General features: G+C 49.6%; 1 protein-coding gene across 1 annotated transcript in view; it reads left to right on the top strand.

Moving 5' to 3' along the window:
* The window catches only part of MAP3K9 (mitogen-activated protein kinase kinase kinase 9), a 78698-nt gene extending 55345 nt beyond the window's left edge, over positions 1 to 23353 (top strand). Inside the window, exons 4-12 of the mRNA XM_036267425.1 lie at positions 3832 to 3980; positions 4907 to 5082; positions 9489 to 9729; positions 11251 to 11373; positions 12792 to 12945; positions 16343 to 16411; positions 17800 to 17912; positions 18817 to 19620; positions 20949 to 23353. Of these exons, the coding sequence (XP_036123318.1) occupies positions 3832 to 3980; positions 4907 to 5082; positions 9489 to 9729; positions 11251 to 11373; positions 12792 to 12945; positions 16343 to 16411; positions 17800 to 17912; positions 18817 to 19620; positions 20949 to 21433 (2314 nt within the window). The 3' untranslated portion in view covers positions 21434 to 23353. The remainder of the gene's footprint in view (positions 1 to 3831; positions 3981 to 4906; positions 5083 to 9488; positions 9730 to 11250; positions 11374 to 12791; positions 12946 to 16342; positions 16412 to 17799; positions 17913 to 18816; positions 19621 to 20948) is intronic.
* Positions 23354 to 23624: the final 271 nt, after the last annotated feature.

The raw sequence follows: 23624 nt of genomic DNA, 5'->3' as shown, positions 1-23624 counted from the left end.
TCCCTGGGGCCCAGACCCAACTAAGGTACATTTCCCCGGTTTCCTTCTTGGACTCTATTCATACCGAGCCTTCATTTATATCACCCACCTTCTGTTACAAAAATAAACGGGAACATTGGAAGAGGGAAACTTTGACTGGTTGAGTCATCCTCCGAAAGGCTTCCTCCCAGAAGGTAGTGTCCTTCACCAAAGCTCTCTCCAGACATGGTGGGCTCTCCCAACCCCCTCCAGACAGGTCTCGCCTCAGGTCCTTTCCAAGGGCAAACTGTTCGCTAGCCACAGGTGGTAAGTTCTGGGTGAGGAGCAGTTGTTATGTATTCTCTGCAGCTCTCTGAGGTGTGGGAATGGCTGTCTTTGCTGTTCGGATGAGGGAACTGAGGTTTGGAGGCGTGGCCTTGCTGTCCACGGTCATCCGGCTGGTGAGCGGGAAAGCAGGCACTGGGCTCGTCTGTCTCAGTCTCCGAGCGGCCGTTCTCCCCTTTCACTTAGTTGTAGAGCCCTTCAAACGGCGTGGGATGCTGACGCCGAAGAAGCGAGCCAGGGGTGAGCAGAGCTGCCCTTGTTGAAGACGGGAGAGGGGGAGGGTGCCTGGCTTCTCCCTTTTCCAGGTGGCCTGAGACATCTCCATGGGTCACCTAGGGCACCGAGGGGACGCTAGGACACTGAGAGAGTGCATGTTTGGATTTTGGAAACTCTACTGTCTTTCCAGGTGGTTAGGGTTCAGACACCATTTGTCTTTGCCTGGATAGGAGAAAGGGGTTCTTTGGGACCTTGGGCTTTCACTCCTCAGGTGGAGGTGGGCAGTAATGCCAAGAGCAAGCAACTGCAGGTGAAAGTCACTCTGACCTAGGAACCTAATCCGCAGTGCTGAGAGTTCTCAGCGGTCACTTGGTAGAAGCTGCCCAGCATGACCACTGTCTGGGTGAGTCACATTCAAGATCTGGCAGGAAGTACGATAGTGCAGTTGTTGGTGGTGTTTGGGGCTCACTCTCGGGTACCCAGTGCGCCCTGCAGGACCACCTCACCATGCACTCACTCCCACCCCTGTCCACCAGCTCGTTCACTACGAGTGCCCACTGTGCACCGGAGCCTGCGCACGGCTCTGAGAATGAGATCTAACACGCCGATCCCTGGCCTCTAGGAGCCCACAGGCTGGCGAACAAACAACTACAACATGTGGCAGCCCAAACGAAGGCCGAGTAACCCTAGAGGTGTTAAGGAAGTCTTCCTCAAGCATCCAGTTGTTCCCATTAGCCTCAGTCTAAAATCCAACAATCCGACAAGACTAGCAACTGTCTACGAGGCTTTTTTTCTGTCTAGATACCTAAAGAAAACACTCATCTTTGGAGGGGTTACTGGGGTAAAGCCATTGTCCAATGAGACTGGCCAGGCCACGCTGAGGGTCCATCTGTAAGGATCCCCCAGATACCCTGGCACATGGGTTGGCACGTTGCTGCTCTTGGAGCCATGCCAGGCCTCTTGGGCTTCTTTAAAGGCAAGTTCATGTCCCTGTACATTGCTGACAGGTCTCTGGATCACCGACTCTTCCTTCACCTAGCAGTCAAGGTTTAGCTCCAGGTTCAGCCTCCTGCCCCATCCTGGTCGGGGCTGGATGGTCCTCCTTTGTACTCTCACAGTGTCTCTGTTGTGACTCATTTCTCTGTATTCTAATTGATGTTTTTTCTATTCCTCTCACTAATCTTTTCATGGATAAGTTCTGTATCTTTTTTTTTTTTTTATAAATCCTCACCCAAGGATATGTTTTTATTGACTTTAGAAAGACAGGAAAAGAGAGAGAAAGAAACATCAATGTGAGAGAGAAGAAACATCGATCACTTGCCTCCCGTATGCACCCTAACCAGGGATTGAACCTGCAATCTGGGTATGTGCCCTGACTGGGAATCAAACCTGTAACCTTTCGGTGTATGGATGATGCTCTAACCAACTGAGCCATGCTGGTCAGGGCAAGATCTGTATCTTTCATCCTGTATCCCAGTGCCTGGCATTTAGCTTGATGCATAATAAATATTTAGATGTTTTAAGTGAACGAATAAATAGTGGTGCATTTGAATCAGATCTTGAAAGGCTATTAGAGTTTAGCAGGCAGAGGAATGGTAGAAGGACATTCTAGAGAGAAAGAACTGAAAGTTGGTTCAGAGTCCACCATGTATGCCCTTAATCTGTGCTGCTAACCCTATCTAAAACTTGCTTTCCTCATCTGCAAAATGATCATGAAACTAACTTATCTTGCAGATTAGTTGTGGGTTTCAAGATAATGTTTGTAAAAGGCATAGCATCCCTGCACATGGAAGGTGCCATGATAAAATAGATACTGGGTTTATTCTTTTTAAATGAATTGACTTTTTGTTGGTTATAAACTACTAGTGAGTATTTTTAAAAATTGAGGTTTTTGTTGAAAATTTAAGAAGAGTCACTGTTCCAACTGTTCATGGGCTTACATTTTCTTGTCCTGACTTATTCCTGGAAGGATTGAACGCTCCATAATTTTGTCTGGTTCTGATTGTGAACTTGTAGAATTATTACTCCGCTAAGCTTTGTGCTCCTCATTCTCTGACTCCCAGGACCTGTGAAAAGAAATTCTTCATGGGGACTTGCAAGGTAGGGAGGAGCCTCCGGAGTCCCCACAGGTGGCGAGCTGCTGCGCTCTGCTGGTGCGGGCCACCCTGGCTCCCCCCTTTGAAGTAGACAGCGCTGTCCATGAAGGACTCACACTGATGGGGGCAGGAATCTGCTCAACCTCGTGGGCATTAAAGAAACCTTTTACGGGGGGAAAATCTGTTTGGAGTGGTCAGCTCTGCATTTCTAGAGCTAAAATAAAAAAATATGTATTTGTGATTAAAGCTGAAGTTTTTTTAAAACAGAAAAAATGTATTTTGGGGAGGCTGCCCCTTCTTCCAGTTTATTACGTTAACTATCAAAACAACACAGTAGCTGTGGCCCCTGAGCACTGATTTAAACACTGCAGGAGCCCTGGTCGGTTTGTACACTGGTTAGAGCATCAGCCCGCGGACAAGTGAGTCTCGGGTTCGATTTTGGCCAAGGGCACGTACCTCCATTGTGGTTCGTCCCCGGCCCTGATCGGGGTCGTGCAGGAGGCAACCAGTCAATCTGTCTCTCTCACATCGATGTTTCTCTCTCTCTCCCTTTCTCTCCCTCCCACTCTATCTGAAGATAAATTGAAAAATATCCTCGGGTGAGGATTAAAAAAATAAAATTAAATTAAAAACACTGCAGAAGCTTGTTTAGTTTCACGACAGTCTTGAGAGACTGCTAGTGTTCCCTGCCCTTTACAGGTGAGGGATTTGAGGAACAGACTGAAACCACGTGTGCCGGAACCCAGAGTTCTTGAGCTCGGCCGGAAGGCTTCCTGGTCTCTCTTTCATATTACATTAGTGCATCTGTTTTTTGTTTTTGTTTGTTTGTTTGTTTTTGTTTTTTTTTTATCCTCACCCGAGGACATTTTTCCATTTTTTGTTCAGGTAGAGTGGGAGGGAGAGAGAGGAACAGAGACAGAGAGAGAAACATCGATGTGAAAGGGACACATCGAGTGGCCGCCACCCGCACAACCGACCAGGGCCGGGGACAAACTGCAACCGAGGTACATGCCCTTAGCGGGAACCGAACCCGGGTCTCTCAGGACCGCAGGCCGACGCTCTAACCGCTGAGCCAAACCTGCCAGGGCAGTGCATCTGTTTTGTTAGTCTCCCTACATGCTGGGATGATGTGGGATGCTCAGCGAGGCCGCGTGAGCTATTTCAGTGAAGTTGCACCTGTGGTTGAACATGGCTTCTGTCTTCTTCCTCTCCTTAGCTATGGTGTGCTGCTTTGGGAGTTACTGACTGGCGAGGTGCCTTTCCGAGGAATCGATGGCTTAGCCGTCGCTTATGGGGTGGCCATGAACAAGCTCGCCCTCCCCATCCCTTCTACATGCCCAGAACCTTTCGCCAAACTCATGGAAGGTAAGTAAGTGATCCCCGGCCGGAAGAAAAACAAGAGAGTTTCCCTTGACAGTTTACTGTCAGCACTTGATAGATTTTGGCCAGTTCTGCAGAATCAGTTCCTAAAAGAGGAGATGAAGAATTAGTCACTCACAGATGTATGAATCCTGTGGGTGAAGAGCTACTTCAAGATGATGTCAGGACCCTGATACGCTGATGGCACAAGTGCCCCTTCTGTCCCTCCCCAGTGACTATAGATCTTAGTAACTAAGGCCTGCTCTCCAGTGCTTCATTCTATTATTATTTAATACAAATGAAGAAGGTAAAGCAGCTTTTATTTCAGGACCTCTGAGGGTCTTACATATAGAAACAGAGAGCACCTGAGGAGAAGAACTCTCAGAGTCATCTCGTCAAATCCTACAATATTGTAACTGAGAAATCCAAAGCTGAGAGAGGCCAGGTGGACAGGGGGCCACTCCACTACCTAGGGCTGAGCTGAGAGTAGAAAGAAGTCACTTTTCCCGACTCCCACTCCAGAGCTTTTGACCCTTCTCAACTGCCCATTGAGATGGGGAAGAGTGGCTCCTTTACTTATGGGAAAATGAGGCCCAAGGGTGAAGACTAGAACCAGGAGTCAGTACCTGGATAAACCATGGTGCTAGACTTCCCACAGGGGACTCTTTGGACTTGCTTGTCTCGTGCCGAGTAGTAGTCGCCGTCGGATGGGCGCAGAAGTGCAGTGTTTTCTTTCCGAATTGACTCTATGATTACATGCCGGGCACCTTGCTTTACTTCCTAAGCCCTATTTGTGCACCTAAATCCCAGTCTCTTTTCCTGGAAGGAGAAATGAGAGGTCGTTTTCTGGTAAATGGGGTCACATTATACCCTAAGTCTTACATTTGCTTCTCTCCATTCATGCTTTTTGTCTGCTCCCGTGTTTCGCGAAGATTGCTGGAATCCCGACCCTCATTCACGACCCTCCTTCACCAATATCCTGGACCAGCTAACGACCATAGAGGAGTCTGGTTTCTTTGAAATGCCCAAGGACTCCTTCCACTGCCTGCAGGACGACTGGAAACACGAGATTCAGGAGATGTTTGACCAACTCAGGGCCAAGGAAAAGGTGAGGACAGGAAGACAAAGGCATGCATTGGCTCGGTGAGCCTTCCCTCCTGGGCCTCCGGACAGATCCGGACACCACCACCTTCCTGCTGGGCTTGTGATGACCTGGCAGCTCTTTCCTTCCGGCTCTGAGTGGAAAGGATTCTCCAGGCCAGGCCTCGGGACTGACCTGAAATGGTGTATCCCTTTTCTTTCTTTTTGGGATGTGGCAGGGGGAGTCACGGGCCCAAAGCTCTCCCTGAGCTGATCTACTTCATCGTCCACACCAGAGGGAGAGAGCCACTGGGCCGGTGCCAGCGTGGTGGCTCAGCCTGCCGGCTGAAAACAGAGCAGTCTAGAAAGGGTTGCTGGTCTTGCAGTGGACTTTCAGAGGGATTAACTTGATACAAGGAGGTTTCAACATTGAGAACACTGATCAGAACGTCTTGCCAGTGTCTTTTGGTATTAGACTCAGAAATAGTGTATGGGCTGAAAACACCAAGGGTCTGAAGTTGGCATATTTCGTGTTTTTATGAAAAGTGCTAACAGCCCAAACCAACCGGGCAGTTCAGAGACTTAGCCAGGTAGAGAGCCTTCTTCTTGTTCTGTGGCTGTTCCCTAAATGTCCCCTGTCTGTGCCCTTGGGGCAGTCAGTGTCCACACAGGTGAAGCTAATCAAAGCAGTGTGCGGCTTTTTATTGCTTTATACTGCAGGGGCAGGACAAAATCTAAGGGCCACAGCTCGGGCCAGGAGGGATGTCTATGTACAGACTTGGTGAATTCCTTTTTCCCTTCTCACTCCCCACCATGGGCGTTTGGGAAGCACTGGGATAATAATAGTAACTAAAATTATACATGCCTTCATGACTTCCCCGTTCTTTCACTTGAAAGGTCTGGTAAGACCTTTTCGTCCCAGAGTCTTATGGCCCCTGCCCGCCAGCATGTAGGCAGGTGTTATTATCTTTTTCTTCTCAGAGCTGACGGTCAGCGGCTTATCTCGTAAGTGGGGAAACAGAATCTTCAACCTGCGTCTTCTGATTCTAAAACCATCCTCTTCCCAGTATCATTATCGTTTCCCTAAACAAATGACTTCATCATTTCTGGAGCCGATGCAAAGTTTTTGTTCAACATAGCAATCCTAAACTTGGTGCCGTTTGACAAATCAACAAGCATTCTGCAGGGGAATGGGGCGAGCTTATGACGAAGCTTTAGGGATCCCAGGGAGGAGAGGGGGGAGGACCTGCACTGACCACTGAGCAGAATGATTAAAAGAGGCTGTTCCTAGTACACATGCTCTTGCAACTAGAAGGACCGAAGAGTTGCTGTCCTATTTTTAGATTGCTGGATCACTGGCTCACAGTTATTTCTTTTGATTGATGAAATTATAAGGATTCCAGCTAGCAAAAAATGAAAATTGAATTTTGTCAATAAGTGCTTGCTAGGGAAAGTCAAACCCATTCTCATAATAGCTACCATTTGTAGATCAGTACTGTGTGCCATAGTCATTTATATGAATTCTTACATAATCTTCCATAATAAGATAATAATTGTTTTATGTACTACAACCCTGTGATGTCAGCGCCGTTAACACACATCACGGATGAGGCCCGTATTGCCCAAGGCCACTTCAGGCAGCGCTCCAGAGTCCTTGCTCTTCACCACCATGCGGCGATGCCTGTTCATTATAAGGCTCGTAGCTGGGCAAGTGAGGGTAAGATGGATAATGAGCTTTCTCTCTGGAGGGATTCCTCTTAAATTATTGTATGTGGAAGATGTGACTGGCATACTGTGAAGTTGATCCCTAAATAGGTGTTTCACAAGAAGGGGATGTGCCATGTTTGAGGGACTTCCAGGTGTATGGTGCCACAGACGAATACTCTATAAATGTCCTGGTTTCCTCTATGATTCAGCTTATTCTTCAGGTTGTCTCAACCTACTGCTTCTAGGTATTGTGACTGTGGATCGGTTTCTGGACTGGGGTTTGAGTTTCCTTAAAGGAAGGGGCTTAGACTCAAACCGTCCCTTAGACAAGAGCATGCAGGAGAGAGGACTTGGGAAGGCTGATATTAGCTTGAATTGGTCAGCTTTCCCATCTAGCCACAAAATCAACCAATCAGTACTACTTTTTCTGAATCCTCCATATGTTTTTGTTTTCCTGATGGTGAAAACAAAGTAGTGGGACAGGAAAGCCAGAGATTTGGAAGGTCTATAATTAATCTCTTTGGAACGTATTTCATCAAAGTAGAAGTTCAGAAGTTCAAGTTTATCTCATAGATACTTATAATGAATCTGTGCTTCCATAATGGCCCTGGCTAGTTTGGCTCAGTGGTTAGAGTGTCGGCCTGTGGCCCAGAGGGATTTGGGTTTGGTTCCCGCTAAGGGCACGTTCCTCAATTGCAGTTTGTCCCCAGTCCTGGTTGGGTCGTGCGGATGGCAGCCTCTCGATGTGTCCCTTTCATGTCAATGTTTCTCTCTCTCTCTCTTCCTTTCTGTCCCTCCCACTCTATCTGAACAAAAAAATGGAAAAATGTCCTTGGGTAAGGATTAAAAAAAATAATAAAAATAAATAAATAAATAAAAACTATGTTTCCATAATGAAGGATTGCATTTGTAAAATTGTCTTCTACCTCCTTCATTCTCATCATTCATTCATTGACTCAACAGTTTTTCAGCAACTAATGAGCACCTACCATGTCCCAGACAATTTTCTAGGTGCTAATCCTCTTCTCATTTTTTTTTTCTACTGCTCCTGTGGTTATTTTTACATTCTCTTGGGAATGGAAGACACCTCGAATGAAAAGTTCCTACCACCAGAATATTTTATTCTCATCTCTGTTCTCTCCCTACCCGCTGCTCAGCTTCCCTAGTACGTGTTCACATTTTTTTTAAAAATAGTTCTGGTTCCTTATATCTACAGTATTTTTTTTTTTTTTAGTCCAGAATGGCTTCCTCTAGTGGATAATAACACTGAGAATTTTAAGTTTCGACCATAGAAGTGTTGCTCTGGCTCCTTTATTGAAGAAACGTCCCACCTTTTAGATGTGGTTCTCCTGGGTTATTGACGTGAAAGCCCCCTAAGTTTTCCCCTGTTCCCACACCACTTCAGTCCTAGGCCTGGGGTATCCAGTGTTAACAGTTTAGGTTCCATATTTAAAAATCTTATACATATACTTTGTTCTCGCTCCCATTTTATCTCCTGTTTCCTGATGCCGTATCCTCTGTCTCTTGCCTGGACTCCACGCTGGGTTCATTGACAGATTCATGCAGAAGGGAACAGGGAGGCAGGGACGAGGTTCTGCCCATGTCATGTGGCAGCAGTGCTAGAGCAGGCGCCTGGAGAGGCCCCAGGAAACGCTCCCGCCCCTCTCTGCTGCACTGCCACAGTCCTTCCAGAGCAAGTGGCTGTCCTTTAAGATAAGACGAGAGCTCCGCCCACATGCCTCAGTCAGTTCACTCACCAAGTGACATGCCTCACATACCTTTTGAACAGCCACCCTGGAAATATATTTATTTATTTATCTATTTTTTTTTATTGATTTGAGAGAGAGAGGAAGGGAGAGGGAGAGAGAGATAGAAACATCCATGAGAGAGAACATTGATTGGCCGCCTGCTGCATGCCCTCCACTGGGGATTTGGCCCACAGCCTGGGCATGTGCCCTGACTAGGAATCAAACCGGTGACCTCTTGCTGCATGGGTCAATGCTCAACCAGTGAGCCACACTGGCTGGGCAAAATATATTTATTTTTATTTTAATGTTTTAGGTGATGCCTGGATGATTCGCTAACAGTGGACACATTTTAAGCTAGATCACATTAAATTGGCTCTGATTTAAAAATATGTCTTTGGGGGGAGGGAAGGGATAAACTACAAAACTTATATGCATGTAAGTCTGTGGACATAGACAACAAAGCTGGGGACGGGGTGGGAGGGGATGGGGAGGAGGGTGTCAATGGGGGGAAAAAGGAGAAACATCTGTAACAAAAGTAAATTAATAAAAATAAATAAATTTTAAAAATAATAAAAATTAAAATATGTCTTTATATGATGGGAAAATTAAAATAGAACCAAGTCTGTAAAATTTAAATATATATTTTCCACCCAACCCGCTATTTTCTTCCAAGTCACAGGCAATTTTAATCAATAATCAAAGAGCAACTGGGAACTCTCAGTCTGGGGCTTGGCTCTGGCTGCTCCAGCCGTATCCCTCAGTGTGGCTGTTCTGAGCCTTCCTTTCTCCACTGTCCAGGTGGTCAGGTATTCATTTACCAGCTAACAATTGTGCTGCCATCTCTGCTGGGGACTGGATGTACGGGATGTTACAGGAGCACTCTCCAGCTTGCCATGAGCACTAGCGCCCCCGGGCTCTCGGGCCTCACCCCTGTGCACTGAGCACCCCACTCTTGCTCATGGTCCTACCCACCCCGCAGGAGCTCCGCACCTGGGAGGAGGAGCTGACGCGGGCTGCACTCCAGCAGAAGAACCAGGAGGAGCTGCTGCGGCGCCGGGAGCAGGAGCTGGCAGAGCGGGAGATCGACATCCTGGAACGAGAGCTCAACATCATCATCCACCAGCTGTGCCAGGAGAAGCCCCGGGTGAAGAAACGCAAGGGCAAGTTCCGGAAGAGCCGGCTAAAGCTCAAGGATGGAAACCGCATCAGCCTCCCTTCCGGTCAGTGGCCAGGACCTGCTGGGAAGCGGGAGCAGGGCTAGGGGCTGGGGTGTGGGCCGGATGAGTGGGAGCCAGGGACTGAGCTCCGAAGCACCAGACCCTGAGTCGCAACATGGAGCCTGTTCAGAACGGGCCTCTCCGTTCAGTGGAAAAACTGGCCTGACGTTTTGAGTGTGAATAAGCACAGAATGTGAAGGGAAGACAGACTGGTGATGGACCTGACAGGCAGGCGTGGTTCGGGCTGCTAGAGGCGCGGTCACTCACGTAGACACATCTCACTTGGGACACACCTGGCGAAGGAAGCATGTCACTGGGGGAACAGAAATTCCAGAGTATGTATGTGAGAGAAAGAGAACTCTTGTCTCTGCAAAATAACTCATCTCAAGGTTTCTTTCGTAATTAGTTCACTGCGTGCGGTTGAGATTAGTACTAATGTACAAGAATTTGATTTTCACATACCCTTTCAGAAACACTTTGGCTGAAGACAAGTACCTCTGTGGTCTGCACCGCCTTGGGGAAATGTAAAGAAATATGAAACTGTGGATTAGAATCTTGTTGGGTGCAGTGTGGCCATGGAGGGAGGTGACGGCTCAAGTGTGTGTTTATGTAGATAAATGTCCACTGTTTTCTGAGTCCTCAAGGCCACAGGAAGCAAGCTTATTAGAAATCAAGGGACCAAGGGCAAATGGCCCAATAGGAGCGGTAGTGGATGATTTTAAGCACAAGGATGGTGGCGTAAGTACAGACAAGGGAATCCATTCAGTGAAAGGCAGTGAATGTGTTCATGGGACCAGAATGTGTTCTGGTTTCCTTGTTGCGCATTTGTTTTCAGGCAACACAGAGCTCTAAGCACCTCTTGAGCCTCAGCACAGGCCGCCACACTGCTGCGTGCTGGGGAAGCTGGTAGAAAGGCCGAGTTCCCTCCTCGGGGAGATCCCAGTCTAGGGGCAGGCGTGGTGGCCTCATGGAGCTGTAATTATCATACCTCTGCTGCGTGATGCTCAGGAAAGTTCTACGTTGCTTAGGCCGTGGCTGCCTTGGGAATGCATCAGAATTCGGACCATTAGCTCCGTGTTCCTCACTTCCCTAGGTTCCCACCAAGGATGAGTTCTTATTACCCTGCTCTGCCTGCATTTAGTGAGAAGCATTAGTCTGCCTGCTTTGGTCCCTGAGCAGAGGGGTGTGTACTAATGGATTATATGAAACGGAGGATTTAAAGTTAGATTTCCTAGAATAATCAACAAGTCTCATGACCTAAAAAAGACTATTCTAAATATGTCATTGCTACACCTGTGTACATTTATGAAAACTGTCTCATGACTTTCACTTGGATAGGAATTTTCCTTCTTGTCGGCTCATCTTGCCCTCATGCCACTCTTGGGGAGAAGAGATGATTCTGAAAGAGGACATTTCCCAGGTGGACAAGGAGTCTCAAGCCTACCAGGAAGTCTCAGCTCTCGGAGGAACTTGATTGTGGGGAAATTCTAATGCACACCCATGTGTTTGTCTTCCCCCAAGCAGATTTCCAGCACAAGTTCACCGTCCAGGCCTCCCCCACCATGGATAAGAGGAAGAGTCTCATCAACAGCTGTTCCAGCCCTCCTGCAAGCCCTACCATCATTCCGCGCCTTCGAGCCATCCAGTGTGAGACTGTTTCCCAAATCAGCAGGGGCCAGAACACACCGGGGGCACCTGTCTACTCTGTCCAGCTACCAGATAGTCCAAGCTGGCACCATCCGTAGCTTCTGCCACCTCTCCTCGACAGTGTGTGCATTAGAATGTACATGTGTGCACAAACCTTCGTCCTCCTCCGTCTCCTTCCGCTAGCTTTACTGCTGCCTGCTCCACCTCTTCCTGGCAGTCAGATACCAGCCACGGGGTCTGTGGGAACTATGGGGATACTGGGCACCTTGTGTGCTCTGCCATATTTAGGGCATCACTGTTTTTCTTTTGTTTATGCTTCCCAGGGATGGGTGTTTTTGAAGTGTACGTTTTAAGAAAGTTTGGCAAGTATTTTATGATAGGCCAAATTTGGACCAATTTTATTTTTATGGTGGTGTTTATTAAAAAGAATTTATAGTCCAGCCAGAGTGGCTCAGTGGTTGAACATCAACCCATGCACCAGGAGGTCGCCAGTTTGATTCCTGGTCAGGGCACATGCCCAGGTTGTGGGCCAGATCCCCAGTGGGGGGCATGCAGGAGGCGGCCAATGGATGTTCTCTTTCATCGATGTTTCCATATCTCTCTACCTCTCCCTTCCTCTCTCTCTAAAAATCAATAGAGGAAAAAAAAAATAAAAAGAATTTATATTTACACAGACTCATACACACATGTGTGTATGTGTACGCATGAATTGGTTTCTCTGATTTAAGGTAGAGAGATGTCATCAAAAAATCCTGGGTTTCTGGCTTTCCTTGAAAAGTCAAATCACGTCCGTGGACTTCCTTTTGCACGTGGCCACAGCTGGCTGGAACTCACGCGGCTTCCACATGCTCCGAATTTTGCCTCAGTTCTCTCGACTCCTTATTTTTTGGTAACTGGCTCACCTCTCTCTTTATGGTATAAGCCAAGTCTCTGCAGCATTTGGGTTTCAGCCCAAGCTCGAAGGTAGCAATTTCAGAAGAATGTTCTTCCCCTCTTACCTGTTCTATTCCTCCAGGCCTGTTCCTTCCCCGTCCCCTTGACTTCCTTTTCCAGTCGAAATCCTCATTTTCTTCCTTTCCAACACTTTTCTGACCAAAATGTCTGCACTTCCACCTCGTCCGTACCCCTAATCTTTGTTCTGTCCACCTACCTCCTCACTCACCCGCCCCACAATCCAGTTCCACCCAGCAAAACACATTTCTTAAGTCAGATCTGGTTGGAACTCTGAGTCTGCCTGGCCTGAGTTCCAGCTGTACCCTGGACTTAGGAGAAGCTAGGAAGGGCTTCCATGATTCGTTCGGTGTGTGTGTGTGTGAATGTGTGTGTGTGTGAGTGTGTCTCGTAAGGTGGAGGCTAGTTTTGGGGGGAGAACGCTGTCTGTCTGTTTCCAGATCCCATCCAACCTTTGTTATTCACAGTGACACCAGGTGAAAGCAGCAAAACCTGGGGCCGGAGCTCAGCCGTCCCGAAGGAGGAAGGGGAGGAGGAGGAGAAGAGGGCTTCCAAGAAGAAGGGACGGACGTGGGGGCCAGGTACACTTGGTCAGAAGGAGTTTGCCTCGGGAGATGAAGGGTAAGAGCCAGATGATGGGAAATTCTCATTTAAAGACGGGCATCCTTTTAAAACTAGGATGTGAAATACCTTTTTCTCTGTTGTGCACTTCACTTCTTTCTGATACATTACAAGCTTCTTGACCTTTACAGCAGAACTGGCCAATCTCCCTTTTCCCTGGAACCTCCTGGGACAGTGGTTGGCATACTTTTTCCATAAAGGGCCAGATAATAAATATTTTAGGCTTTGTGGGCCATGTGGTAACTGCTTGACTTCACTGTGGTAGAGCAGAAGCCGCCACAGACCATGGACTAGAGTAAGTAGAAAATAGGTGGTGGGCAGGAGTTAGCCCACGAGTTACAGTGTACCGACCCCTGGAGGTCCCACTCAGAGCAGCAAGTACCCTGAGCATGAACCAGACAGAGTTCTGCCTGAGTATCGCACTTATACCTGGCTCCCCACTTAAAACATCTGCTCAGAGGAAACAGAAGAAGAGTGGATTGTGGGACACTCGACTGGAGGCTCATCCGAAAGCTGGGGCGGGTGGAAGGATCATGCCTGGCGGAGCAGTTGCATAGAACTACAGGGCCTCTGGAACTTCTCTGAGGCCCCACCCATAGCCACACTGACAGGTGTGAGCACCCTCTGGACAAAGCACAAAGCACGTCTTGGTGCCTTAGATGTGCTTGTGTTCGCTCTGTGGGCTTGTGGCCTAGGACTCAAGTTCTCCCGGCCCCTGTCCTTCGGAGGCCTGCCACTTATAGTCTAGTCGTGAAGAGCTTGGATGCTGACCCAAGCCCTCTGGGTTCGAATCCTGGCCCCACCATGCCTAGCTATGGGACCGTATGTTTTCTTAGCTATAAAATGGGGATTATAGTCCTGGCTAATTTGGCTCAGCGGTTAGAGCATTGGCCTGTGGACCAAAGAGTCCAAGGTTTCGATTCCGGTCAAGAGCACTGTACCTCGGTTGCAGTTTGGTCCCCGGCTCTGGCTGGGGTCGTGTGGGAGGCAACCAATCAATGTGTCTCTCTCACATCAATGTTTCCCTCTCTCTCTCTCTCTCTTTCCCTCCCCCTTTCGCTCCTTCCTCTTTCCCTCCCACTCTGTCTAAAGATAAATGGAAAAATATCCTCAGGTGAGGATTTTTAAAAAATTAATTAATTAATTAAAATAAAGTGGGGATTATATCCAGACCCATCTCATAGAGTTGATGGAGTGATAAGTTCATCCTTGTGAAGTGCCAGAGATTAGCTGGCTCACTGTAAGCATGTGTAAGTATTTGCTATGCTTCTAATGTAATGCTATTTCATATCCGAAGAACAAACATAATGGTTTATACGTCTTCTTCTTGCTGTTAGAATCTAGAACCACGTTTTTTTACTTTTCCTAGTGTGAGTATAAGCAGCAACCTGCTTCACCCTGTCTAGTGGCTTTCCAAAGAGCTTCTAAGGTTGACTAGCAGGCTTATAGGTGCCCTGAACCTATAATTGGCCTTGGTATTCCTCCAAACACTAAGATTTCATCTCCAGAATCTGGTTTGCTATGTCAGATTTGAGCTGAAGGTAAAAATAACAGTTTGGTTCATAAAGGATTGACTATTTGAAGCCAGGCTTTGGAATAGAAAATTTAGACATGTAGGGCAAAGCGACTACGCTATGTAAGAATCCAGTGATTGAGCCCTGGGGGCGGCAGTTACTCTGTTGTACTCAGTTCTACAGGAGCAAGGGTTCCTCTGTTTGTCCTCTAAACCTGGACTAGAGTGAGGTTGAGCCGGGACCGAGAGGAAACTAAGTCACCCTGAATCCCATGATATTTCTAACATTAGTGTGATTACAGATAGGACTTACCAGGTTGGCCATGGATCCCAATAGTTTCTGTGGTTCAGTTTCATTAAAAATTTTTTTTTTGTCTTACTGGTAAATTAAGTTTATTTTGCATTATAAAACATTAACTTTGTAATTTTCTTCCTTCTTACATAGATTTACCTTCAAAACTTTTTTTTAAGATGTTTTCCCCCTAATCCTCGCCCAAGGATATGCCTTCATTGATTTTACAGAGCAGGTCGGGAGGAGGAGAAACATCAATGTGAGAGAGAGATATCTATCAGTTGCCTCCTGTACGCACCCCAACTGGGGATCAAACCCAAAACCTAGTGATGGGCCCTGACTGGAAATTGAACCTGCAACCTTTTTGGTGTATGGGACAATGCTCCAACTAACTGAACCACCTAGCCAGGGCAAGATTTCAAAAAAAATTTTTTTATTGATTTTAGGGAGAGAGAAAGAAACATTGATTTGTTGTTCCATTTATTTATGCATTCATTTGTTGATTCTGTTATTTTTATCTTTTTTTTTTTAAGGGAGAGAGAGACAGAAACATTGATGTGAAAAAGAAACATTGATTGGCTGCCTCCTGCACGCCCCCACTAGGGATCGAGCCCGCAACCCGGGCATGTGCCCTGACCAGGAATGGAACCAGGACCTCTCAGTCCATGAGACGATGCTCAGTCCACTGAGACACACTGGCTGGGCCATTGGTTGATTCTTGTATGTGCCCACAACCTTGGCATATGGGGACGACACTCTAACCAACTGAGCTAGCTGGCGAGACCTGCCCTGAAAACTTTTTTTTTATCCTCACCTGAGGACATTTTTCCACTTTTTGTTCAGATAGAGTGGGAGGGAGAGAGAGGAAGAGAGAGAGAGAAACATCGATGTGAAAGGGACACATTGAGTGGCTGCCACCCACACGACCAACCAGGCACTGAGGTACGTGCCCTTAGCAGGAAGCGAACCCGGGTCTCTCCGGACCGCAAGCCGACACTCTAACCGCTGAGCCAAACCGACCAGGGCTACCCTAAAAACTTTTGAAGCAGTTCAAAATATGTGACTTCATTTTTCACGATTCTCAATTCCTATTAAAAAAATAAAATATACCCCCCCCCAATCTCGAGGAAAAGACCTCTTTAATGTCAGAAATTTTTGAGAGCCTTTATATGACAATATTTCTAAATCTAGTCCCTGCCAGCTAAAGAAAATGTAATGACATAAAACTTTATTGAATTTAGTAATGTTAAGTGAATTTACATCTCTGTTTTTTTTTTTTTTAAAAAATTCCACCTTTGTAAGAAACACGTACACTTGTCTAGATAGCATGGGCATCTGTGGGTTCAAAGGCCCCCTGGAATCATGCTGTGGCTGCCCAGAGACCTTTGTCCCATAGACTGGGAGGTCCTGGTCTGTAGCAGCTCAAGCAGGGCCATCTTCTTAAGATGCTTTTATGGTGTGAGCTTTGCTGACCGGACAGAGGGAGGGCAGCTGGCGATGTAGGTGGAGTCCAGCCTTGAGGGGTCTCCTAGGAGAGGCTGAGCTGGGTGTACCCACCGCTGCCCACTACTGATTCTCTTTATTCATTGAAGATCCCCTCAGAGACGTGAGAAAGCTAATGGTTTAAGTACCCCCTCAGAATCTCCACATTTCCACTTGGGGTGAGTCTAATCTTCACCCCTTCGAATGTATTGGCCATAATGCCCCTTCCATTTCCTGTTCTCACAGTGCACCTCGTAGAATCCAGCCTCTTTATTGCCAAGCTATGCAGATCTTTGTGTTTTTTTTTTAAGCAGTACCTTCGTGCACCTTGGGAAAATTCCTGTGTTGGTCTGACCCTACCTTGTTCTTCACTTCCCTGACCACTCCTGTTGTTGGGGTTCTCCAGGTACCCCTTGTTTTAGAAAGACGGAACTATTTACCCATTGGTGTGCAGTGCTGGCTCTGATTTTGCTAATCTGGATTTCCTTGGACCCAGAGCTGAAGGCACTGTTACAGATTATCAGGCAAAAGTCCCGAGCTAGGGGTTTAGCAGCGCGCTTGTCTCCGGCTGCGTGTTGTGGTTCACACCACTGGTGGCTGGAATGTATTTTAACTTGTTAGTATTTATGATGGCACTTGAAACGGAGCCCTGAAGCCATGGAAAAAGTTGGTCCTTCTCTCTCCCTCAGATAGGCTGGGAAGAATGGGCTTTAGTTGAATGGCTCTTTCTAGCCCTAAAATGAGAGCCCCCTCTAGTTACAATCCTTGTATCTCTAAGGCAACCACAGCTTAGGTTCCTGTTCTTCCCCTCGTTGTCCTCAAGGGAGGAGCCCAGTGCTCTGGGCCCCTGATTCACTCAGTCTGTAAGGGGGTTGGCGGGCACCCCAGTCTGTGTCTGCAGTTACTGCCTTGCCAGTGTGAGCGGATTGTAGGGATTGGAAAGTGAGCTCCTGTCCTTTTGCTCTCCAGTCCCAGGCAAACCGAAGACTCGAGTACAGCATTGCGTACTCCCCGCATAGGTCTGTCCCAAAGTGCACTGGGTTAGTGCCGCTTTGTTGGTTGATTTTTGTTTTTTGACAAGTGAATGGCTTTGGAAGTTGCCTAAGCATGCCATATGCTTGGAAGGAGACTGAGAAGTGATGTGAGTATAGCGACCTGGCCCATCCCTGCTAGCTCATCTGCCCAGGGCTTGGCTTGCATTGCAAGTCTTTGCGTTGCAGCGTGTTATAGTCAGTGGCGTGAAGGCCTCTCCTTTAACACGGGCTCAGGCAAGAGCCTGGCCGGTGCTGGGCAGCCCTTATTCCGTCTGTCTGCTCTCCGGCCGCCCGTCAGACCCTTCCACGCCCTTGGCAGCATGTGAAGGGGGTGGCCGTGCTGCTGCTTTTCTTTCCCTAGAGCATGTGCACTTTCGGCGATGGAGCGGTGGGCTCAGTACGGCTGGTTGCCGATTCCCCAAGGCTCTTGGGCTTTGGTGTGAATAAGGGAGACCTTTCCACAGGCCGTGGACCTGAGGGTGGCGTAAGGGAAGTTACCAGTATTAACAGTTTCCTCATTTGCCCTCATTTAGCCTCAAGTCCCTGGTAGATGGATACAAACAGTGGTCATCCAGTGCCCCCAACCTGGGGAAGGGCCCGAGGAGTAGCCCAGCCCTGCCAGGGTTTACCAGCCTCACGGAGATGGGTAAGCATCGCCCTCATCTTGACTCTCCCTGTTCCCTCAGGGAGTTCTTGGCCCGGCTTCCAGGACTGTCTAGGGCCCTCAGTATTACTCCTGGGGGTCGTCTCCTCTTTCACTCAAATCCTAGTCCCTCCTCTCCCTCCTCTCCCTCTTACTTTGTCCTATTCCCATTTTGTTGAATCTTCCCAAGTCACTGCTGCTGCCATGGAGCCTGCCCTTGGCTTTCTGTCAAGGGGCCAGTTATAGTCTCCTTAGGGCGGTGCAGAGGGGTGAGGCCTCGAACCTGGCATTTCCCTTTTCTGGGTCTGTTTCCTGGTATTTCAGTGCAGGGAGTCCATCCAACGGGAGACGGTGGAAGAGCATGCTGCAGTCCCTGAGCACTGGGTGGGCAAGGTCTTCAGGCTCCCCCCCGACAGCCAGTCCTCTTACTGATCTCTGTAGATTTCCAAGGTCATAGTAGGTCAGTCTGTAGATTGGTCTTCACCCATGTAGGGGAGTCTAATCCTTTGCAAGTTTTAAGACAAATCTCTAGGCTGTCATTCTAGAAATCCAAGGTCCCCTGCAATTCCAAGGTGCAAAAGAATCAGGGATGCTTCTGTTCTATCCAGTGTTTTAGGAAACTCGCTGCGCTTCTTGTGTGGAGGGTCCCTGTGAACAAAGTAGCAAATTAACAGTCCGCTTCTGCGGGTGGGGAAACAAGCTCTGGAATAAGGAGGATTTCTCGTTGGTCACAGTTGAGCATGGAGGGGTGGAGCCCTGTTGGTTCCCTTGCCCCGCCCATCAGACTTTTTGACCTCTGCGTCCCTGACACTGAGCCCGGAGGCCTGGACAGGGAGAAGGACCAGACTCTTACTCTTGTTGCTGCATTCCCGTTTTCTGTTTCCCGTCTGCTCCTCTCGTTTCACAGAGGATGAAGACAGCGAAGGCCCCGGGAGTGGGGAGAGTCGCCTACAGCATTCGCCCAACCAGTCCTACCTCTGTATCCCATTCCCTCGTGGGGAGGATGGGGATGGCCCCTCCAGCGACGGAGCCCACGAGGAGCCCACCCCAGTCAACTCAGCCACCAGTACCCCTCAGCTGACGCCAACCAACAGCCTCAAGCGGGGCGGCGCCCATCACCGCCGCTGTGAGGTGGCTCTGCTTGGCTGTGGGGCTGTCCTCGCAGCCACAGGCCTGGGGTTCGACCTGCTGGAAGCTGGCAAGTGCCAGCTGCCTCTCCCGGAGGAGCCTGAGCCACCAGCCCGGGAGGAGAAGAAGAGGCGTGAGGGTCTTTTTCAGAGGGCCAGTCGCCCTCGTCGGAGCACCAGCCCCCCGTCCCGGAAGCTCTTCAAGAAGGAAGAGCCCGTGCTGTTGCTAGGAGACCCCTCTGCCTCCCTGACACTGCTGTCTCTCTCCTCCATCTCCGAGTGCAACTCCACTCGCTCCCTGCTGCGTTCAGACAGCGATGAGATCGTGGTGTATGAGATGCCTGTCAGCCCGGTGGAGGCCCCCGCCCTGACCCCCTGCACCCACAACCCCTTGGTCAATGTCCGAGTGGAGCGCTTCAAACAAGACCCTAACCAATCCCTGACTCCTACCCACGTCACCCTGACGACCCCCACGCAGCCCAGTGGTCACCGGCGGACTCCTTCCGACGGGGCCCTCAAGCCAGCGGCTCTCCTGGCCAGCAGGAGCCCCTCCAGCAATGGGTTGAGCCCCAGCCCGGGAGCAGGTGAGTCCTGCCCTCCTCTTCTTTCCTCCTTCCGGCCTCTGTGCCTCCCCAGGAGCAGGGATGTTGCCGTGAACTCCATTCCTCCTCTGACTCAGCCAGTCTAGACGGGATGATCTGGGGTGAAGGAGGTGGCTGGCTTCTCTCCGACCTGTGCTTCAGGGGCTGTTCCCTGAGGAACAAAAGAAGACAGGCAGGTCCCAGGAAGGACCGGGCCGGGACGCCTGTGGACGATTAGGCCCCGGGTCTGGGAGTGCACAGGCAGTGCTTCTGGGCCTGGTGTGGAGGGCCAGTGTCAGGGCACAGGGAGGGCAGGAGCCTGGCTCTGCTTGTTCCCTGCAGAGGAGCCTCGAGTCACCGGGAGGGATCCTGCCCTGAACTAGAAGGGGTGTGTTTTGCCACGTAGCTGTGCTCTTGCCACTCCTTATAGCACCAGTATAGGCACACTCACCAGGCAAGCTGCCACCCACGCTCGCGCCCTCCACCACTCACCCCTTACGCATGCCCGACTTTTCGGGCATGGAGGTGTGCCCAGGTAAATCGCTATGCTTGTGCATAGCCCTGCCTTCTCCGTCTGACCCTGTGACACCTGGGCATGCCTAGGCCCACCCTAGGTCTTTCCCATCACTGTCCCTAAGAGACCTGGGTCTCTCGGAAACCACCTCTAATCCAGTAGGAGAGGGGATGGCAATACCCTTTCAACGGGATTTGCCTGGTAATGATCATTGTATTTGACCATTCCGCTGTCCCTCCCTCTTTAGATATTTTTGTTAAACACAAATATGTGATCTCTTTGGAGGTAGAGACCCCTGTGTTACTCATCTTTTTCAGATTTCTGATACCTAGCTTTGTTCCCATCACGTGCTTATTACATAGATGAACTGTGAATGACCAGACATTTCCTTAAGTCCTGGGTCAGCAAACATTTTTGGTAAAGGACCAGATAGTAAATATTTCAGGCTTTAGGGGTCCTAGGGTTTCTGTTGTAACTGCTCAACTCTGCTGTTATAAAGAAGGCAGTAGGCTGGCTGTGTTCCAATAAAACTTTATTTACAAACACGGGTGGCTGGCCCGTGAGTTACAGTTTGCCGACATCTGCTTTATGTAATTTTATTACAGCTATAACCCCATATGTCACACCATTACTGCCAGGCCTTCTGGCTCACTGTGGTATCTCCAGTGCCTCCCAGCACGCTGTGTGGCACATAGGAGGTACTCACTGAACGCTTGTTGTCCATGTTATCCCACGTGAGTAGGGAGGGAGCGGAGTGCACCTGGCCCAGAGAAAAGGTGCCCTCATCGGATGCCTCTCCCCTTGTCTCTTTGACCAGGAATGTTGAAAACCCCCAGCCCCAGCCGAGATGCCGGTGAATTCCCCCGTCTTCCCGACCCCAATGTAGTCTTCCCCCCGACCCCAAGGCGCTGGAACACACAGCAGGATTCTACCTTGGAGAGACCCAAGACCCTGGAGTTTCTGCCTCGGCCACGTCCTTCTGCCAACCGGCAACGGCTGGACCCTTGGTGGTTTGTGTCCCCCAGCCATGCCCGTAGCGCCTCCCCGGCCAACAGCTCCAGCACAGAGACACCCAGCAACCTGGACTCCTGCTTCGCCAGCAGCAGCAGCACCGTGGAGGAGCGGCCTGGGCTTCCAGCCCTGCTCCCGTTCCAGGCGGGGCCGCCGCCCCCCGCCGAGCGGACGCTTCTGGACCTGGACGCCGAGGGCCAGAGTCAGGACAGCACTGTGCCCCTGTGTAGAGCTGAACTGAACACACACAGGCCTGCCCCTTATGAGATCCAGCAAGAATTCTGGTCTTAGCATGACAAGGGTCAGAGCTGGGCAAGGGGCAGCAGGAGGAGATGGGGGAGCTGGCTGGCACAGCCCTTTCTCAGGGTCGGACCTCCTGAGATCCAGTCCTACTTCTTGCACTGATACTGCACTTTGAGGATGGGAGGGTGGAAGCAGAGCCACTTCAGAGGGTCCGCGGCCCTGCAGGGCCTGTCACCCGTGTCCACTGCAGGGCTGTGGCTATCGGCTCTGGCTGTGCATGTCCCCCACAGTCTTCCTCACCTTTAGGGTGGCCTTGCGGCGTCACTCAGCCAAATCTGTCTGCTGCCCCCTCTCCTCAGCCCCCTGGGTATGCCCAGAGCCTGTCCTGGGGTCCCTCTGTTAGCCCCGAGTTCAGCCCTCCCAAACACCAGTATTGAATGTTCTGTGATTGATTTTGTTCTTCCACATTCTTCCCGAATACCCACGAATCAGAATCTTGATGTGAGATAAGAGCTTTTCTGTGTCCTAAGCCCTTTTTATGCCAGCTGGAGGGCTGAAGGCCAGGGGCCCAGTGTGGGGCATGGGAGCTGATGGACCTGGCACTGCTTACCTGTACTTCCAGGTGCCCCTCTTATTTATTTGAGCCTACCAGTTGGGGGGGGGGGCTGTCTCAGTGAGAGCTGGGGGAGGGGAGGGAATTAGGAAAAATACAGCCCAGTTGCAGTAAAGAGGGTAACAGAGTCTGTCTGTCCTTGTTCCTTTTGGAAAATCTCAAGGGCAGAAACCAGCACCCGTTGACCGCGCCCATCTCCTACCTAGGGTCCAGACGTGGTCAGACCAGGTTCTGATACAGACATGCTCATCCCATGATTAAGTTTCTTGGAATGCCAGAGACAGGGTTCCTCTGCTTGTCCCTTTTGTTGTCTGATCTTTATGTTACTCCCTTCCCTTGAGCTTTCCTCCTGTCCCTGGAGGTGGTGGATTTCGGGTTATGTATTTGGTTGGTAGATATCTCTGCATTGCACCAGAATAGCATATGGGATTGGGTGGGCAGGTATGGAGTGGGTGTTTCTTCTCAGCCAGGCCATCCATTCTGTAATGCCTTTGAAATAAAACGGAGCCATGAGCAGTACCTTCCGTGAATGGTTGCAGCAGTGATGCTTGTAAGGTGCTTAGTGAACCACCAATGTACAGTGACCTTCAAGTCCCAAGCCCTGGAGACTGACCAAGGCCTCTTGTCTCTGTGCACAGATAGCCCCTGATGCTGGGCTCTGGACCACGAGCTGGGTAGGAAGGACAACAGGGACCAACCCTGACTTTTCTGGAATTTGTTTCCTTGATTGAATGTTGAGCTTCTTCTGGAGTTTACTTCACAGTTCCGCTTACTCTGAGGCCTCTGGTGTCAGGTGTGAGGAGTTGTCTTTGTGTGGGAACAATAGCTTGATTGGGAGTAGTCCTTAGGTCCTGCTCCTCCCCCTTCAAGACTCCATGTTGCTCCGCTGTCTTTTGCCTTGGAATGTTGTCTGGAAGTGTTGGAGGCCAACCCACAGGTTCCTGGCTCTTGCTGCCTGAATGCAGAATGGGGAGAGCAACGGAGCAGGTCCGAGTGATAAATATGGTCACTGCTCTCTCTCTGCAAGTCTGGTAGACAACCTGCGCTGGGCATGGCAAAATGGGTGACCTTGGTTTTCAAATCGATCCTTGTTTTTTGAGCCCACTGGCACTTTGGTTCGAGGGCCCCACCTAGTCTTGGGCAGGGAGGTACTACTGGTTTTGTGGCCTGGGGTTTGTTATTGCATCTCATCTCTCTACTTGTCTGTGTTCGGCGAAGCCACATGCAAGAGATTATTTTTGTCTCATTCTGTACTCCTTGGGTAGGAGGGATAAAATGTGAATCCTTTCAGCAGTTCCAGCCAACCAGGTGACTCCTCTTCATTCTTGGTGGGGGGAGGGACACAGGTAGTCTGTGCCCTTCCCCTGGACTCTCCACAGCCCCCGTCTCTAAGCCCCCGACACATCTCTAAGGCCCCGAAGGCCCTCAGGTGGCCTGCGGCCTACAGGCTCTGGACGGTCAGTGCTCTGTGATATGAGGCGGGGATTTTGCCTTTGCTCATTTTCTACTTTTTGCCATTTTGTTAGGTTGTAGCCATCTTTCTTGAAAGTGTGATTGATGTAGCATAAAGTGAATGATGGCCACTTGCCAGTAAGTGACAGGTTGAACTCAGTTCTGACTCCTCCA

The sequence above is a fragment of the Molossus molossus genome, unplaced genomic scaffold, assembly GCF_014108415.1.
Source record: "Molossus molossus isolate mMolMol1 unplaced genomic scaffold, mMolMol1.p scaffold_m16_p_1, whole genome shotgun sequence".
In the NCBI taxonomy this organism is placed as follows: Eukaryota; Metazoa; Chordata; class Mammalia; order Chiroptera; family Molossidae; genus Molossus; species Molossus molossus.
Note: the sequence above shows the minus strand (reverse complement) of the source record. Positions and strands in the feature narration are given on the sequence as shown.